General features: G+C 37.4%; 2 protein-coding genes across 7 annotated transcripts in view; both read right to left on the reverse strand.

Moving 5' to 3' along the window:
* The window catches only part of LOC105222355 (pneumococcal serine-rich repeat protein), an 85,493-nt gene extending 84,172 nt beyond the window's left edge, over nt 1-1,321 (reverse strand). For 3 of the 6 annotated variants that reach the window (XM_049451704.1, XM_049451700.1, XM_049451702.1), the window contains exon 1: nt 698-1,321. The gene's annotated coding sequence lies outside the window, so the exon portion shown is untranslated. The remainder of the gene's footprint in view (nt 1-697) is intronic. The other 3 variants (XM_049451706.1, XM_049451705.1, XM_049451707.1) reach the window with 2 other exon arrangements.
* Nucleotides 1,322-9,334: 8,013 nt separating this feature from the next.
* LOC125777295 (tyrosine-protein kinase Src42A-like) overlaps nt 9,335-21,091 on the reverse strand; it is a 54,223-nt gene continuing 42,466 nt past the window's right edge. Inside the window, exon 3 of the mRNA XM_049451735.1 lies at nt 9,335-9,898. Coding sequence (XP_049307692.1) covers nt 9,895-9,898 — 4 coding nt within the window. The 3' untranslated portion in view covers nt 9,335-9,894. The remainder of the gene's footprint in view (nt 9,899-21,091) is intronic.

The raw sequence follows: 21,091 nt of genomic DNA on the forward strand, positions 1-21,091 counted from the left end.
TATTAATATTTGTTTTAAGTTTTTATTCCATTTAATACATACAAAAAATTTAAATGAAATTAATCCTAAAATATTAAATAAAAAAAAATTAAATTGATTCAAAATCACTAAAGTCGAAACACCTCAAAACTGTGGCCTAAACACCTGTGCCACTGTAATGCAGCCCAGTAGTTAACGTGGGCCTAACAAACAGCTAATCAGCAACAAGTTCAGCCATCCGTAGCAAGCACACAGAGTGCAGTGGTATTGGTGATAATCAGTTAATTTTTTTATTTTAATTATACATATATTTTATTTCTATTTATTTATGCAGCTTTTTTAACACAAAACTCGACAGCGCGCAAAGACAGCACAAAAAAGGCATTCAAACACACACACACACACGCAAGCATAGAAGCAGCGCGTTAAAACGGAAATGGTCAATAGCCAAGCGAGTACAAGAAATAGAAACGATCGGCTGAAATACTGTTGCACTGCTGCACATTTCCGCTCGCTGACCAAACGTACTGACAAGCGATCAGAAGTTAATGGCAATTGTTGTTATTTTTTATGCACTTCAGCATTTGCTTTGTTATTGTACATTTTCAATATGCGTTCGGCAAACGATCACTCGTTGAAAAAATCAATATGTTTGGTGCACGGTTTTGATTTCTTTAATATATTATATTTTTGTTTAATATTTTCTTTCACTACTAACCACGTTAACTCTTTGTATTGTTGTTGTACAAAATTAAATGGAAAATATTTTTCGTAAACAAAAAATACTATTTTCAACAAATAATTCTACATTAAATCAATAAAATTTGTTGCTAAAAAATTCGCTTCTTGAAAAGCAAAAAATTTATATTAATTTCACACGATTTGTTTGCACGATTGCGGAGTGTTGCGTTTCTTGCTTTGTTCGCACAACCGTTTTCCTCACCGTTTAGCAGACAACTGATTCGTTTGGGCCCCAACATGAGAGCTTTAACCGTTTCCTCTCCCCATTTTTTTTTTAGTATTTGCTAATACTCACACCTGTGCATAATCGAGCAGTTCGAACCGTTACGTTATACTGTAGTTGTGTGCTCAATTTGTATTGCAGAGCACGGCTTTTGAGCCGCCCGCTAAGTTGTGAGTTAGTCAAACCGGGTTTCAGCCATGTGCCATACATATTTACATGCCTCTGTGTGTCGCTCGTCGACCACTTATCGATTTCGAAAAATGCACAGTAAAAAATTTACAGCTATTGAATTTAAATATGTAAGTCATGAAATAAATTGAAACCTTCGAAATGCGAAGATCACATCAACCTAATTACCAAGTAACAGGAATAGAGGTGTGTGTATAATATAGTACCCACTCACTTTTAAACCAATTTTTATCGACAGCATATTTCTGAAAGACTTTTTGCATCGATTTGAACTTAGACACATGCGCCTCTCTCATTTAAACATTTTAAAGTTATCTGTGTACGGTTTCTATGAAGGATGAGGCCATAAATAGGAGCTTACGCAACTGAGGAAAGTTCTCTAATTGCCATTTACTTGGGAGTGGTCAGAAATGATTATTTTACAAGTGGTTTAACCAGCTCACGACTTTCGGACTTAGGTCAAGTATCACCTAGGTAGCAAAAAACATACTTACCCAGGGATGTGCGCTGGGCTTGGGACCCGCCTCGTAAAAAAAAAAAACACCACCAATGAAAAGAACAGAGGAATGGACGTTGACAATATCTGATGTGTCGGGAGTCACGAGTCTTCGAGAGAAAGGTTCTGCGAAAGATTTATGGTCTTTTACGCATTGGCATCTGTGGATACCGCTTTCGATGGAGCGATGAGCTGTACGAGATACATATATGTACGACACTGACATAGTTACGCGAAGAGTCATCGGCTACGCTTGCTTGGTCATGTCGTCCGATTGGATGAAAAATCTCCAGCTTTGAGAGTAATCGACGCAGTACCCACTGGGGAAATCAGAGGAAGATCTCCACTCCGCTGGAGAGACCAGGTGGAGAAGGACCTTGGTATCTTCAATTGGCGCCATTTGTAAACGCGGCTATAACCGCTTATGCGATGACTACGTCAATAAAGAAGAAGGTCTGTTCTATTTTCACGATAGAAATACGGTCTTCTATTACGAGAGAAATCTCATTTCTTCTAAAATCTTTCAAAATATTCATTCCTTCCTAAAATGATCTGCTTTGCTTGCCTGTTCTATTTTCACGATAGAAATACGGTCTTCTATTACAAGAGAAATCTACATTTCTTCTAAAATCTTTCAAAATATTCATTCCTTCCTAAAATGATCTGCTTTGCTTGCCGACTTAACATGTTCTTTTTTTTACAAGCTCGGTTTCCATTTTCTCAAAGACGAAGAAACTAGTTAAAATGACAAAGATGGACTACCTCTATATTGCTGGGCAAATGGAGTTCGTGATGCGAAAACATAGCCCAATTCACTACGAACGAGGCTTTAACGACGGAGCAAAGGCGGTGAGTACGAAACTTCTACGTTCTTGACTGCCTAGATATAATACCAGCAAAGCCCCAGAACTAGGATCGGATCAGAAGGCCCATCACTTACTCTTGATTAACGATACCGAAATATTCAAAGATAAAAATAACTATGTTTTTCTAGAAACAAATATTATTCGATCGACGACCACGCCCAGCTTGCAGTGATGAAAATATAGCAGCCGTAGCTGAGAATGTACACGAGACCGCAGAGAGTCGATTTGGCGCAGCACCTCGGAATGACGACTTGGCGCATTTTACGTCAAGATCTTAAAATGAAAGCGAACAAAATACAGCTTGAGCAGGAACTGAAGCCGCTCAACCTTCTCAAGCGTCATCTCGGCGACATTTGGTTTCAACAAGGCGGTGCCACTTCCTACACATTCCACCAATCAATGGATTTATTGGGATAGCAATTCGGTTAACAGATATTTTCACGTTTCGGGCCTGCCGATTGGCCAAGATATATATATATGTACCCGAGAAAACAGTTCGAATATTAGGATTTAAGCCTAAATTTAGTAAGAATTCTTTGGATCCTAAGTTTCTGAACCCATTGCGGTTATTCATTTCTCCCCCGCTATTTATGGAACTTTTGATATAATACAATTTCAGAACATAAGCTAAGTACCAAACCGAAAATATTAAACAATTAAATGAAATATACAATAACCAATTCCAACTGTCATAAATTACAAAAAAGTAAGACATGGAACCAATAGCCAGCAATTACCTAAATTTGAGTACAAAATGAGTGCCACGTTGAGCTTGAGTGTCAGGTAAAAACAACACAGTTTTACGCTCACCGTCGCTCACGCATTCGCTCGTTAGCGAGAATACAAGTAATACAAGCCTTCACTCACAAAAATATACTAGACATGTATGTATGTCAGCGTAAGTAGTCGTGAGCCGCAGTGGGCTTGTAACATGTAGTTTCAACCGTTGGTTTGATGCCTGTCTACAAATAGTGGACCGCTTGAATTTACAAAATCAAACTAAAATAGCAGAAGGCGAAGATTGGTAGCTTGTGGACAGGTGACTTTTATTGCTTTTTCTTTTTCAAAAGAATGCAACAGCTGATTGAGTTTGTTTGGTTCGACGTCAAACAGCTGAGACATGCTTGCGGTGTGAGCTCAATGCGCGCTCTTAGCAGACTTAGCTTACCAGAGTTGCCAAGTTGTAACAGATATTTCCTTACTAAAGGGTATAGTGAACTGAATGCAGTGTTTGTTTAAGGTATCGGACACTTTCAGTTGAAAACAAAAATATATTCTAAATAACCTACTTTAGCATAATTTGAAAACAAATAAATGTTGAAATCATCATTAGTTCATACATAGGTAGATTGATCACTCAATACTTCCAGTGGGATGCATTAAGAAAGTTCTGTATAGTATACATAGACGACTTCTTGTCAAAATGCCAAAACTAGAAATTAATTGAGATTTTGTACCGCGACCTATGGTCAATTGTGATCTACAAAGGCCCAGCACTCTGATAAATTCTAGGTACTTGCTGGACGCAACGAAGGTGATGTGATTGTGTAGATGGTCCAAGGCAATCTAAAATCAGGTTTTCTGCAGTTCCCAATTCCATGTCGCAAAATGGACAGTTTGCACAAGAGGCCATGCCCATGTTGGACAGATGTTTCTTGATCCTGCAGTGCTCAGTATGGAGAGCGACAAAGACACGGATTTTATATCGGCGGCTGTTGATCACCTTGTCAGGTTGTAACCTCTTAATAGCAGCTTGGCATGGCGTATTCCAACTGCCTGCTGCCAGTACCCACTCTTTGCGGAGCAGGTCCATACCTGAACATATCTGCAAACAGAGTATATTGCTTTTACTTTGTCCAGGGTTAGTCACAGACCCGTTTCTAAGCAAAAATATAATTTTCGTGTGGGGTTTTAAGTAGAACTTTTTGTTTCTCTATCGATTTTTATCTTCTTGGCAGAATTAAATTTAACGTTCGACGCCTCAGTTGGCCTCTCAATCTATGAGGTGTCGATCTGAAAGTTTGCATTCGTCATTTTCTCTACAAGGGCAATTATCGGGACGGCGGATACCAGACCGGCATATAGCTGCATTCAAACCTAACGATCGGGATCAAGTGCTTGTATTTTCCACTTTCCACTCTTTCATTTGAAAAGAAATTTTTTGGATAAATTTGGCATGGATTTTTATCTAAGACAATGGTGTAGTCTGCGAAGAAATAATTCAGATTGGATCCCTACAGCATATATCTGTTTTTTTTCTTTAGACGATGTATCGAAAAATTTACATGGGTTATTGTTGTTGTAATGGGTAACTAGTCCCCGTTGGTATGATAGGGATTAGATAAGTTGTGATCGACGTCATCCAACGGTAGCTCCAGGAAACGTGCTGTTTTGACGTAGTTGTACCAAAGAAAGGTGTCAGATGTGTGGGGTTAGCAGGGCATGCAAAGAGGTGACTAGTGTCATGCGTGGACTAATTGCACGCTGGACATATGTTTGATATGTCAGGTTTAGCCTGCCATAGTATCTAGAACGAAACTGCGCTATGGTCACTCTCTTTTCTTGTGGGAACTCGAGCTCTTCGTCTGCAACGGGTGGTGGTTTGACTCCAAGTACGCCACTCACTGAGAGGGAGTCGATGAAGGTGTTATTGGCTCCACTGTGAATGGCGGCCAGTGCATGTCTGAAGTGAGTTGCGTCCAAAATCTGGTGGGCATATTGTCTTATGTCTTCGATGTAGTTGAGAAGGGGTTCTTAATGCTCTTAGGAGGCGGTTCCTCTCCAAGCAGGTGATTGCAGGGACAATTTCTGCGAAAACCCTTAAGCAGAAACTGGAGTTCAATATGCTCCCTAACTGGAAGCATACGGGCCTTATTATGCATGTGTTTGGTAAGACATGAATAGGCATCCTGTCGTGGTCCGGAATGCAGTGTTCTGACATGATTGCAGCTTTTTCAAGATTATTGTCAAAAGATATCGCTATAATCTCCGAACATATTTCTCAAATCGGAATACTTTTTCGTATAACTGTCACACACACTGGCCGATCAAAGTTCTCGTAAAGAGCCTTTTGTATTTGTGAAAGGTATTACAAGTAGCTTCGGTGCTTTTTTTTTATTTTTTAGTTATTATAACCGTAAATATTATTCTAAATAATGAAATATTGAAATATATAGTTTTTTCTTATAATTTGCGTCACTCTGTGCTTCTGATGTCGCCGAATTGTCTAGCAGTGTGATTTACACATTTAACTATTATTAATTATTAACTATTATTAAAGTATATCGAGTAAGTCAATAATTACTTTTCCAACCAGAAATCAATCTCACAGAAATCACAAAAACCGCGACCGAATAAAATCGCCAACAATGTGAAAAATGTGCTTACGTACCTATGTATATGTAGTATGTACATATGTGTATGTGTGAAGACAGGAAAACAGTACTTTGAACCTAATTAATGTGCATTACAGCAACGTCATCGAATTGATTTAATAAATGTCAAATGCGCGAATGACATTAAGTCGCGCGACTAAAGTTGAGCAATCAAGTTTTTTGCTTCTTATTGTTGCAGCAAGTTTTTGCCTGCGATTCTTGCAAGCACAGCAAACGTTCAGACTTACATATTTATGACGTATGGCGGTTTAAGTGGTCCCCTGTTAGTGTGCATGTGTGTGTGTGTGTGTGCGGTGTGTACATTGACATAACAGCGGTGAGTGATGATGCATCAAAGCAAACATCAACATTAGTGTCAACAGTAAAAACCTAACGTCTCAGTTAGAAAACAACAAGAACGACTACAACAATGTAAAATCAACAAAGTACGTAACGTTCAAAGTAAATCATATTACGGTTATCACAGCAAACAATATCACCAATGACAGCCACAACAAGTGACTAAAAGCAAACGCTGCTCCAGCTCTAGGTGTATTTGGATTTCGCTACATAAATATTTTTAAATGTACATACATTTGTTCGTATATATATGTATGTATGTATGTTTACCCATGTTTGTCTACAAGTATGTTTGATTAGAATGTTCGTTAATGAACTTAAGATTTCGTACAAATTTGCTCTGCCGGTCAAATTAACGCTCAGCTATTAAGTGTGAGTTGAAGAGGAGTTTAACTTCATGGCAGAGTATGCTGTGTGGGATTTTCCCTTTAGCAATATTTAAAGCCACCATTTAGTACACATACTTTTATAACATACATATATTTCAGTCGCCTTGCTTGAGTGCCAGCTTGAAGTGGAACCCATCCGTCAGACAATCACTTTTAAGAGTTTAATTCCATTTAAGCTGAAGATTAATTGAATGCAGCAATGCGTCTGCTTAAGTAACGGTAATCGACAGCGTTGCTGGAGTTCTTCTTCTTCTTAAGCTTTTAAAGCAGCGTTGTCCACGGCCTATGCGCACAATAGCGCACGGACAGTGCCAAACACCTGACACCAACATGTCGCGACAAGTGTCTGTGAAAGCACGATTGTGCTTCTGTATTCAACTTCGTAGGCAAACAAAGCAGAATTTTGCGATCAGTTGACGCTAGAATAACCAACACAAGCATAACGTGCACACAGTCACGTTGGACAACACTGTTTTAAAGGCATTAAATATGGATTGACAATATGAAATAATAAATTATGTACACAAAAACATACAGACATACATATGTATGTAAGAGAGACTACACAATTTCGGGTTAAAAAAAAAACTATTTAGCAGCCTCATTTGATTTTATATCAAAATTGTCGGATTATTTCTTTCATATAATTTTTTTATTTTATTTTCGTTTTTCTTTTTTAATCAGCTAAGCAAAAGCTTTATTAAAATTATTTTTTATTTTTGTAATCCAAATGTACTAGTTTACCATTTTTTTTCCGTAGAGATGTAAAAATGGTTTCGGGTGCTAACGAACATTGGATACTCTCTTTAAGCTAACTTGTTTCATCAAGTTATAAAAGTGAAAGGGAAAGTTAAGGAAGGATTTTCTATATTTATATTGATCCTAAGAAGGATCTCACTTGGACAGCACAGAACGCCGCTCCGTTGTGATAGCTATTAACTTCCAAATGCTGGATCATAAGACCTTTACAGATCGATAAAGCTTCGGCTACTTTTATGGTTTTTGGTTCGCCGAGGATAAGATTACAGAGAGATGTTTCAGCCTCAGTCTTGTAAAGGCTGGACAATGGAGGACAAAGTGCCTGGATGTTACCACCTCACCCTCCTCCATACAACTAGGATCCGACAAAATTTTAAACCTTACTGCATGAATGCCTTCTGAACAAAGCCCAGTAAGAAGTCTTACAATTGCTCAAGGCAAGTAGTTCAGTAGATCTCCTGCGTTTTACTCTAGGGCAGATGGGCCTCGCAGTCAAAGAAACCGGTAGTCCACAAGCGCCTGCTAGGAGCACGTGAGGTCCATTGATCCAGTTCTAGAACGCAAGACACCAACTTAGTCCCATTCCGATATGAGTGGGGAAAGGGTGCCCCCTCTGGCTGGCTTATGAACTTCACACATAATACTAAGCGAAATATATACGCCTAGCTTTCTCAGCATATAACGGAAACTAAATGGGTTTTACTGTGTGAAATCACTAAAAGAGATGGAAGTCATTATGTTTAGTATATAAAAACTAGGAATAGGTGTGAATCGGTTTCATCTAAATCATTTTTCTTAACCCCAGACGGTCATCCTTCGTCAAAATGACTACGAACTATTTTATTTTCATTGTAAATATGTTTTTAATTGTTCGTGTTGATCTCCGCTTTCGTACAGCGATATAAGTTTTCCTCTTTATTTTTGACTTGTATTTATTAATAATGAAATAAATAAATAAAAAAAAAAATAAAACGCGTTCATTATTTCGACTCACACCCTACAGAAAATGGGTTTGAAATAAGTCGTCGTCATATTGACGAAGGATGACGTTAATGTACAAAAAAAAAGGATGACCGTCCAGGGTTAAGATACAGTATTCAGTTAATTTCCCATAAAATAAATTACATATGTATGGATAAATATTATTCCAAACATATATACACATGTACTAGGCGATAAATGTAACTAAAACAAGACAAAACCCTAACTTCGATTGTATCGACGATTGTATCGAAGCTAAATATCCTTCACCGACCTTCCTATGCGACATCGCTTCGTTCTATAGGCTCTTGAAAAGTTCCAAGAAGATCCGACGTGTTCGAGTAAAATTTCTGGCTCCCCATTTTGGACGAAAATTACCTTAAGAGATTTGAGAGTGGCCATTTCATCCAGAAAAAACAACGGTTTGGTATGGTTTGTGGGCCGGTGGAATCATCGGTCCATATTTCTTCAAAAATAATAAGAACGTAACTGTCAATGGCTACCTTTATTGCACCATGACAACCGACTATTTGATGCCTGAAATTGAAGTTCGTGATCTCGGTGACATTTGGTTTCCAAAAGACGGCGCAACTTCTTACACATCGTATCAATCAATGTATTTATTAAGAGAACTCTTCGATGAGCAGATAATTTCATGTTTTGGGCCGGTCGATTGACCAAGATCGTGTGATATTACATACACCGTTATATGTAAAGTCTAAAGTCTATTCGGACAATCCCGCTTCGATTCTGGACTTGGAGCAAAACAACACGCATGTCATTCGCCAGTTACCAGTCGAAATGCTCCAACGAGTCATCGAAAATTGGACTCAACGGATGGACCATATAAGACCTAGCCGCGGCCAACATTTGAAATAGATAATCTTCAAACAAAATATGCCAAATGATGTTCTTTCGAATGGTAATGGAGATTTCCATTTAATTTGAAGTTCATGTGTCTTTTTTTCTTTAAAAAAGTAGGGAAACTCAAAATGGATCACCCTTTATTAAGTATAAGTAGTTGGCCAAAACAACTCAGAACTTTTAAATATTGAGACTGCAACTACTCCATAGCCAAATAAACAAAAACGCAGTCAATAAACCAACTGGGATACTTTCAATGTCGATTAATTACCCGATTGATTAAGTCGAATTGGGTCAGAATTCGGGTTTTAATGAGCCCGTTAAAACACAATGGTATTTACAGTTCAATCAAGATTTAAGCGAATTTTACTTTACCAAAACTAATTATGGCGCTGTTTGGGTGAAGCATTACCAACGCATTACCCCTCAACCTGGGCATAGGTTGTGCATCATTAAACGACGCCGGGCAGCTGCATTCGGTTGACCTAATTTAGGCTATCCCGCACTTTGTTTGCACACACTTACATACATAAGTACTTACCTGTTGGTGGTGAGCGCACAGAAAATATCGATCTAAAAATAATTCTAAAGCTCAAATTGCTGCCATGCAAATGGTATATGTGCATGTCACGTGACGTTGCAGCTTTTCGAAAGGTCAATGCATATTGGGTACTTACCTAAAAGAGAAGATGAAAAGAAATAAAAATGTTAATAATTTTTTTATACAAATATTCAAATACAAACAAAGACACAGATGGACACACACACACAAAATTACTGCAATACAAGTTTGAAATTCTTCGAAAAACTGAGTGCTGAAATCATGCGACGGACACGTGATACAAGCAACCAAACAGTGGATCAAGCAACGATTAATTGCGTCGAGACATGAGAAGCCAAACTGACCACAAAGTCAGCGCACAGCGTCGGGAATAAAATCGAAGCCGAAATTCAAATTAATGTGGCGACCTACACAAAAATGCACGGAATTTATTTATCTGCTCAGTTTCGACAGCAAAGTAACAGTAAAACCCCAAAAACAAACGAACTACGAAAATGAAGAAGTCAGCAAAAGAAATAAAGATGATATGTAGACATATGTATGTATATACATATGTGTGTACGGCAAGAAGCGACTGGCTTCAGACTTGATGCTAAATGTGCATGCACTCGAGCTTAAAGCCCTACCAACAGAGGAAAATTTTTGGTAACTATTATATACCAATATACGAAACTGTTGGTAAGGGCCAAAACGCGACAGTCTGGGTCAGCGAAAGGCATGTGCGGCACTGCGCATCCGCATACATAAGCCGAGCAGATGCTTGGACGCTGCTGCCGGGACTAAGAGGGAGAAAAGGGCAACGAATTTATGGAATATGTATAGCAGCCGACAAATATTGGACAGCACAATTAATTGTGTGTCAATAATTTATCAAACATGTGTTAAACAAAGAAACATCGCGACGAGTAGACAATAGGGCGTGGCGCATTGGCGGAAATGTATAACAGCAATTAAACTAACAGCAGTTAAAACACTAAAATCGTAACGGTAATGCATACTAAAATAGATTAAAAAATTTACTATTTTGCGCTTACAAATTTCTATTTAATTCGTGCGTATGCATTAACTAATGATCCGCGGTGCATGCCTAATCGTAAGATTCAGAATATAAAATATAGCGATAACCACTCGGATATTATTCGGCTAACAGTGACGCAAAGAAGTTTGTATACATAAGAATTATGCGACAGCACAGCGTTATGAAATCAGGTGAAAAGATAACGGGTGCTCCAAGTAGATGTTCTTTCCTCAATAGCCTTTTTTTGGACAGGTCACGCATGATTCGTGTCAAGCTGTCATGTTTTTTGTTCAGTATTGTTTGGCAATTCACGTTCTGTAAAGTATGTGTTTCACGGGCTTCACTCAACTTATGATCAACATAATCGGCCTACTGAGCGCTCGATCTATCCAAGAAACATCGCTCAGTTCAATGGCTTTTTGAAAAGTTCCAAGAAGGTCCGACGTTTTCGAGCCAAACTTTGTTCAGCGATGCGGTCCACTTCTGGCTCAATGGGTATGTAACAAGCAAAATAACCACATTTGAGACGAAGAGCAATCTGACGAAGAGAAACTTGATTCAAAAGCTGCAATTTCATCTAGAAAAAACAACGGTTTGGTGTGGTTTGTGGGCCAGTGCAATCTTCGGTCTATATTTCTTCAAAAATGATGCGGGTGGTAAAGTTTTAATTTTTACAAACAAAAGCTAGTTGTATTTATATACAAGATCTGTCGCAAAAGAAACAGGACTGTTAAATATACAACAAAAAATTAATATTTTTCTAAAGTTATATTTTTTCATTCAAAGTAGTTTCCTTGTGCTTCGATACAGCGTTTAGCCCGGTCAATTAGCATTTCAAATGAGTGTTTAAGGTCATTTTTCGGAATGCTCTTGAGAATATCGGTCGTCGCCTTTTGGATAGCTGAAATGTCCTGAAACCAGTGTCCTTTCATGGGCAAATGAAGTTTTCCAAATAGGTAAAAATCACAGGGTGCCAGATCAGGTGAGTAGGGTGAGTGATTAATGGTTAATATGGAGTTTTTTGTCAAAAAATCAGTGACAAGCGTCGACCGATGACACGGCGCATTATCGTGCAACAGGCGCCAGGACCCTGCCTCACGGTATTGTGGTCGAGCACGACGAATGCGTGACAAAAGACGCTTCTTAACAGGTGGGACGAACTCTCGGTGTACCATACCCTCGGAATCGTAAAAACAAATCAGCATTGTCTTTATTTTTGACTTATGAAGACGACTTTTTTTCGGTGATGGCTCTCGTCCTCACGACCTTCTTGGAATCGCTTAAACCACTCATCCACATTACTACGGGATAGGCACTAATCACCATAAACTTTTTTCATCATTTGAAATGTTTCAGTAAACGTTTTTCCAAGTTAAAAACAAAATTTAATATTTGACCTTTGTTCAAAATGAATTGTACGACCGATGACCAAAAGCTGCTGTCACTTTTTGATCGATAACATCGATTGTAGTTATCCAATCGTTTTAAAATTTTTACGAAATGTCAAAAAGAGATAATATTTTTTATTTTATATACCCATCAATAGGTTGCGCCACCAGAAACAGTTATATTTAAAAAGTTCTGTTTCTTTTGCGACAGACCTTGTAATATTACAAACAGGCACGTGACCCATTTGCGTTATAAGTGATGTTTTTCACCTTTCATCTCGCTGTTTATTTATAGTCACGTTTTCTCCTCGAATTATTATTTCAGTGCTAATTATTTACAACTGTTCACAATTAGTTAGATTTTTCAATTTGCTGTGCGGACAATAAAAATATTTGGTTGATTGTATTTGTTTAAAACAGTTGTTATTGTTTAGAAAATATGCCTGGCCCGGATTCATTTTCATGTGGTAAATAGAGTCAATTTAAGTGAAAATTAATTTTAAGTTAAATTTTCCATAACAAATTTTTTTCTTTGATCTTTTTGCACAGAAACTTCTCACTTTTACTGGCAGCGCATTTTGAATTCTCTTTGATATCTAACATCTACACATAATACCATGCCTTTAAGTCAATTTTGAGCAGGTAAGGAAGGGTCTACGGTTCGGATAAACATTTTATACTCTTGCAACTTGCTGCTACTTCGGACTGAGTAGGCAATTGAGCAGCAAATACCTCTCTCGACGAACAAAAACGAAACTCTATAAGTCGCTCATAATTCCCGTCCTGCTATATGGTGCAGAGGCTTGGACGATGTCAACTACGGATGAGTCGACGTTGTGAATTTTCGAGAGAAAAGCTCTGCGAAAGATTTATGGTCCTTTGCGCGTTGGCCACGGCGAATATCATATATATGATGGAACGATGAGCTGTACGAGATAGTATCGACGACATTGACATAGTTCAGCGAATTAAAAGACAGCGGCTACGCTGGCTAGGTCATGATATGTCCGGATGGACGAAAACACTTCAGCTCTGAAAGTACCTGCCGGGGGAAGCAGAGGAAGAGGACGACCTCCACCCCGTTGGTCACATACAAACACCAATCATATGGAGCAAAGCTAAGTTTTCGCCCAATTTTATGTATTTTAGGCACAAAGATATACTGTTATGAGTAAAACAGGCTCTATAATTTTCAAAAAGGATACTAGGTACATATATGGATGCTCAGGAAATATTGACCCGATTCAACCCATTTTAAACACACAGAGTTACTATTGTCAGGAAAGGATTCTCTCCGAATCTCAATTGTACTTCTCACACATTGACCGATATTTTCGGTCAAAAGTGAACAATAGATACTGAGGTCCACATATTCGGTACCCAGAGTCTTGAAGAAGAAGTCTTGAAGAGTTTTGTATGGACTTGAACAATTATTGGCCATAAGGGAATTGCTTCTTGATTTTTGTACTGGAAAGTGAAATAATCAAAAGGAATTTAAAATTGTGGTATATGGGAAGTAGGCGTATTTATTTAGGCGACCCATTTAGCAGTGTGGGAGGAATGTAATTTAGTTGTTCGATCTGACCGGTTTCGGTAAATGATCAATAGAATATTAACATGCACATATGTATTAAATTTCATTTTCATTCGGATATCTCAAAAACTGACGAAGAAATTTTTATAAACCCGAAAAATTAATTGTTGCCTAAAAATATCGCTGGCTCGAAACCGGTCGAATAGTCTCTTGGCCAAAATTGCTCACAATGCTCCGTGTTCCGGATCATTATAGAATATTGTATACAAACTAACGCTTAAAATTTAGTAACTGTATGGAAATGGTTGTTTTTTAAGATATCTTCACGAAAGTTGGCATCGCTTATTACCCTGATACAATCTCCGCAGAAACCATGTGATCAAATTTGAGCCAGACGAGCAAAAACAATATTTCTTTATTGTCACCTGTAACTCTTTTTGAGCCAATACTCAGACTTTGAGTGTTCCTTTCGGTTTCGGCTAATTTTTGGAGCGTCATTCCCTCGATAATTGGACGGTATTGCCGTCATATTCATAAACCCACGTCTCGTCACCAGTAATACTGTGCTCGATGAATATAGGATCCTCAGCTACGTTCTCAAGCAACCAAACTTCAGTTACGTTTGCGGCTCATAATCGACGCCGTGTTTGCAAAAGGTTCAGGTATTTTGCAAATCCCCCGTGCATTGACATGCTTCCTACCCAAACCATTAACAAACACGTGTTGAACTGATCCATAAAAGATGTTGAGATCCTCTGCTATCTCTCTAATGTCAATCCGACCACTATAGCATCTGTGAAGGGTATTGTAACTTCAGCGCAGCCGAAGTTAACGTTTTTTTTGTTGAAAATGGCATTAATTCGCTTCAAAATCAAATAAATATATAACATTCATGTAAACGCTAATATTCGTGTCCGCAGTGTTTTCAAACGCACTGTATGAGCACAAGCACAAACTTGTAATCGATTATTCGGTTGCCACCTGTTGACAGCCGATTTCTGATTAGCATTAATTTATGGCAGTGTGCCCATAATTGAAATGCTCTATTTTTACTTTTTACGAGTGGAGAAAAAATTTTCGAAAGTGCTTCCTGACTTCCACAACAGCAACAACACAACAAGCATATAATTTAGTCTATTTATATCAGAAATAATTTGAAATTTGCGTACCAAATTGTGCATTAATCAATTAGCAGCTTAATTTACAGCAACAAAGCGATTTCCCGAAACACACCGGAGGGACGTAAGGGGTTAAAATTTATGATATAATGTGCTACAGGGTGATTGAAAGGAAAATTTACGCAAAAACATTTCGTTTGACAATAACTTTTTAAGATTACTTAAAGTTAAAACTTCAAAATAACCATTGCTTTTGTTTATTATTTAATTTGTTGATAATATTTCATTACTACAACAAAGAAAAAACAATAAACTTATATTCGGTTGTCGATATTAAACACAATAATAGAGAAATCGTTTAGACGGGTCACTGACATTTTCGCTAGATTTCAATAACAAGTTTAATTGACATTTCTAGTCAGCTACTCGTACAACTGAGCCACCCAAAAGACAGCAACAACACAAACAAGATACAAAACTCGAACGTGTGCTAAAATTTTGCGAAAACTTAGAGGAAAGGAGGGCGAGGGTGGAGAAAAATGTTGACAAGTATATATACTATATGTTTATGTAATTTGTATCACGTTGACGAGAATTCAAGCTTTTCGGCGACAATTTTTCGGCAGACATTCGTGTAAATAAATGGAGCAAATAAAGGTTTACAAAATTTTTGAAACAGCTGCTGCCGTATTTGGTTTACTTGTTGTTATGCTGTAGAAAATTTTATGAATGAGTATCTTAAGTGAATTGACAACTTGCGAAATCGCGGGTATGTCCAAAATGATAGACGATAAAGAGTATTTAAGAACTGCAAGGAACATGGTAAATCTAGATATTGAAATGTCGGAGCCCCTAAAGTGTACTTGACGAGCTGAGTCGATTTAACATATCGATCTCCTCTGTCTATCTGCTGATCCGTCTGTATATATGTACATATATAGTCCCTCAGTTTTCGAGATTTCTTCTCAATAAGATGCGTACTATAACATATGTATAGCTAGCTGTCATACGAACTAGCCCTTGTATGGGAAACTCTTTTCTTCAACAAGGTATCTTCACGAAATTTTGCATAGATTCTTGTCTATAGCAACGATTCAGTATCCGTAAATATTGTATCATACAGCTGTCATACAAACTAACCTTTCAAAATTACGATAAATATCTTTGTATACCCTTTTATGGAGTAAAGGGTAAAATTCTAGGTCTTCGTAGAACTCCTAATTTCTACGGACTGTTTTCGATAGAATACTCTGATAATAAATAGTTTTAAAAAAAACTATAAATCTAATGGATTTAAAAACTAAAATTTATTCTTATATTCAGTGAAACAAAACCAGATATTTTCAATAAACAACGTTAACTACAAACTACTAAACTCAAACTACAATTTATTGGAATAAATGAAACGCTTTTCCTAACTTTGTTAGAGTTACAAACATGCATATCGCAATACTGCCGCTGAAACCATAAAAAACATTGTGACAAAAAAGAATTAGCAATGCCGTTTGCAACTCTCTATAAATCACATGAAGTTGTCATATGTCATCATAAAAATCTAATACAGTTTTTTATGGCACACCCGAACCAATGACTACCAATTACGAAAACGGAAAACCGTGGCGTGCGTGGCGGCAGCACACGAGAGCAAACGATATGCAAAACAAGTTGACGGCGAGCCGCGATCATGAAAGTGGAAAATTTTGCCAAACAATGAACCCGAACGACCTTAGCGATAGAATACAAGTGCTGGGTGGATGATGATATAATTTTTAGGTTGAATTATGCAATTATTTATAATGCTAATTTGCGATGGAACAAATATTAGTGAGCATGTAAATAGTTAAACTGTAACAGCTGATCGTGTAGCAGTGTCGCATTGTGATATAACAATGTAACCGCGGATAATTTGGCAGAAAATACAAGGGTAGTCCAATAAGTATTAAGTATAGGTATACTATAAGTAGCTTGGCGTTGATGTCGCGAGAGTAGCGAGACAATTTTACAGTCGTGTGGAGCATTTTCGTAGACTATTGTAAAGATTTTATACCTAATTTTGCTTAGACCGCGTGGACAAGCCGAATTTTAGAAAAAATTAAAAAATTAAATTCGATTTTTAGTATAGAAATCGCATAGCAGAACAGCGAGCGCTCGAGCACGGATAAACAATGACTTTTCTTCTTAGATGACCACTGTCTGAAATTGGTTTGAAAAATTTTAACGCTGTCGCACGTCAGTTTCTGAAGAAGCAGGACGGTTAGCTGCCTCCAAAACGATTACTTCGAAGGATACTGCCTTTTTAATGTCGACGAGGAAGACGAAACCTCCGTTTTTTGGTATTTACAAACTGTGATCCACATCGATTTCGCCCTTAGTACTACTTTCTTCATACTGGGTAAGGAAGCGAAGAAAATGGGTTTGGTAGTAAACGAGGGCAAGATTAAATATCTCCTATCTTCAATCAACAGTAGTCGCATTCGCGACTTCGTATACCATTTCGTTTATCTTGAAACCATAAGTCCTAAACGTCAAACAGGGCTCCACTATGGCGAATTATTTGGCGACCTCGGCGCCGAATCGCATAAAAAATTGGCTCGATAGGAAAAAAATAGTTCTTCCATCTTGACTACACTATGAAACTTGAAAAAGCGACTCACGACAGAAATATGAGTAAGTTATCGCCCCGGCTCATGGCTGCCTAATTTGCAGGCCACTAGAAAAGGCAATTTTCAGATCGTGCTTTATCCCAAATTTTTGTTTCTCCTTTAAAGGCTCCTACTTATTCAACCACCCTCGTATGACAAAAAAACAGACTTGTGAACTCGTTAATTTCACATAGAGATTTATAAATATATACTATATACCCCATATGCACCTGTATGTATACCTATGTGTACTTGTTTACGTAGGTGATTCACCGCTTTCATTGTCAAGAGAGGCAGCAACACACCCAATATGTCGCATGTCGCAGCGGGTATTGAAAATTCGCGAATTATTTTCGTGTTTGTTTTTTTAACGCCATTGGGCGAATACTTAATATTTTCAGCTATGGCTAGAAAACTAACGTACTTACCTATGCATACACATATGTATATACAATATTTATGTGTGTTACTATAATTTTTTTATATCACTTTATTGCATGCTTTTGAAAATAATTTGCGTATCGCCGCCTGCAAGCGAATTATTCGCACGCTCTGTCGCGTTAATTGTCACATACAAACTCGCTCGTTTGTTTGTTTACCTGTTGGCCCGTGCGTATTGCGGGCTATCTTCCGGTGCGGAAGGAATATTGTTAGGCGCTCGTAGGAGAATTGTAATTTTCGCGAATATTTTTTTATCACCCGCACAACTACAACGGTAGCTCTGGCATAATATTCCGCGTACTGTCAATTGTCAATTAAATTTTATTTATAGAGTTTTTCATTTTTATTGTGTTGTTTTTCTTTCATATTGTTATTATTGTCGTTTGCGAAATTCAATGTCAATTAAAACGAGAACACCTTTTGCATACTAACTTTTTAATGTGAATTCGCAAACGCACTTTTGACACTTCGTTCGGAATAATGCGCAAAAAATTTGCAGTTTCTCTGATGGAAATTTATTGTTATATCTACAAATTGATCTAAAGAACCACAATAAGTACATACATACATATGTATGTATGTAGGTATATGAAAAGAATGGTGTATTTGCACCATATGTTATCCCGACAGTGACAGCTCTTTCTCAATGGAAATTTTGACAGAGAAATTAAGGCAACTATCTCGTGGAACTGTATGAATCACTTAAAGTGAGGTATTATAAACTCATTCTTAAAGTGAATATGGAGTGTTAAGTGAGAAAAAGCCAATGAACTTTGAGATTGTAATAGTTCGATGGTTGAAACACCGTTTGGGATTTTATGTAGACGGGAACTTTGTCGTGCTACTTTAATTTCAAGAAGATAGAACGAAATATCACTTAATAAATACGAATCAATTCACAAACTTCGGTAGTTTGTTAATATTTCATAACGTTACACTCAAATTTGAAAAGGCGTTTCAGAGAGTTTTGAAGTACGAGGCCATAAAAAATTTAAAGGCGATATTTTTTTAGAAAGCGCCAATTTGTCAAAAAAATTTTATTTTGCTTTCTCCTTCGATTGATTACTTGATTTAACATTACTTTCACGAAATCTGTTTGGTTTTTTAATTTCAGAGGCTCCAGTTCAGAGATTTATTGGTTACCGCAAAACGTCTTTTTTGAAAGCAGCTCCCGAAGATCAGCTGTAGCTTCTTTTAAAATAAAATTTTTTACAAATACTAAGTCTTAAAATACAGTTAAAAGTTACCATAATATGTGTAGGTACAAATTTTTGAATCAATAAATTTAAAAGGTTTTTTTTAGAAAAAATTCTGGAAAACTCAGTTTTTTCGGCCTTCTAACATACAGTTAACCGCTTAAATAAACCCTTCTTGCTCTAACAACGAGAGTGCTCAAAACAACAATTATATTTATATTATATCCAGATAGCCAGACGGCTTTGAGATCACTAAAATCAAGTCTTGATCTCCTAGTAGATCAAACATCTTATTTTACGATAAACGTGCAATGGGTTTCAGGACATAGCGAAATTCCTGGTAACTGTGAAGTAGATGAGCAGCCAGAGTCAATAAAAATTATACTCCGATAAAGAGGCAGTTTCTATGTCTGGATATTTGTAGATATTTAATCGACCAACATATTGGGTTGTCAAAAAAGTCTTGCGGTATTTTCGCTAGTTGGCGCTGAAAGCGCGTAGTTCTAGTTTTATTCGTCGCATCGGGTCATGTTATACCTTTTTGGAAAGCTCATTTCAAGCGCTAACACGTGTTTGATTGATTGTCGTTTCTTGTAAGTCGTTCGTGAGTTATAGCGTCGCAAACATGGAGCAAAATAAAGAGAAAATACGGCATATTTTACAGTACTACTACGATAAAGGCAAAAATGCATCTCAAGCCGCCAATAAAATTTGTGCAGTTTATGGACCCGATACAGTTTCCATTTCCACCGCACAACGATGGTTTCAACGTTTTTGTTCTGGTGTAGAGGTGGTCGAAGATGCGCCACGCTCCGGAAGGCCTGTCGTCGAAAATTGCGATAAAATCGCTGAATTGGTCGAAAGAGACCGGCATAGTAGTCATCAAACCGTTATAAACCATTTGAAGAAGCTTGGAGTCGCTAAGAAGCTCGATGTATGGGTGCCACACGAATTGATTCAATAAAAATACCACAAAACTTTTTTGACAACCCAATATTATAGAGATACTTACAACAATCAACAATCAGGCCAACGTGAGATTAATGGAATAGAATCTAGTAAGAGTGCAAACAAGTCACTGTCTTATTGAAAGACACCCAGCCGACTATAGAGTCTGCGAAGTGATAAAAGATCAACATCTTCGGAGCGAATGCAAGGCTTGGTATAGGAAAAGAATCGCAACTATCTATCGAGTGTTTATGGAAGATGTCTCGGAAGTTGCGCACATAAAACTTTTTCGATTGGTGAACTTCATCAGAAACACGTGGTAGTTCAGTGAGGCCATAATAAGGTTCGGTTATTTTAGTTCCAGTGGTTTCACAATGGGCTTCATAAAGACTTAGGTGCGCCGTCGGACAGCCACTCAACCTACCGCCAATCATTACCATTGACTCCAAACAGTGGGTGAAATTGAGATCTGGCAGGGAGTGTCAAAAAACGTTGATCAATATTTTGAACTTAGTATAAAACAACAAGATAACAACTCAAAAAAGTTGGCGTTTTTTCAAATATCTTTATTTCATTTCGCCCGTTTAAATTTCATTTGATTATTATTTGAATAATATATAAGTCAAGGGGCTGCTTTATTCACACGGACAGAATTGAATAACAACCAGCGACTTTCTCGTTTTGATAAAAAAAAATATTGCCCATAATTCCTAAAAAATATTGTGCAAAAATATGATCTCAACACCAGAGCAAGAGTTACTTCTGCAAATCATTATTAAATATCAGCTTTTATTAGAACATCGTTTTACATATTTTAAAAGGGCAGAAACACTTCGGAGAATGGAACCTAGATGTTAAGGCTTATATAATAGTATAGTATTTTTGCAATTCGAAAACCTTCTCCCTATGCATTATTAGACATATTATAGTCTACATACATATGTACATATATGATTTTACTACAATTCACACAATGAGTTCTGAATTATTGTTGTTTAGTAAGGGCATTTCCTGCAATTAGAA

This window comes from Bactrocera dorsalis, chromosome 3 (genome assembly GCF_023373825.1).
Source record: "Bactrocera dorsalis isolate Fly_Bdor chromosome 3, ASM2337382v1, whole genome shotgun sequence".
Classification (NCBI taxonomy): domain Eukaryota; kingdom Metazoa; phylum Arthropoda; class Insecta; order Diptera; family Tephritidae; genus Bactrocera; species Bactrocera dorsalis.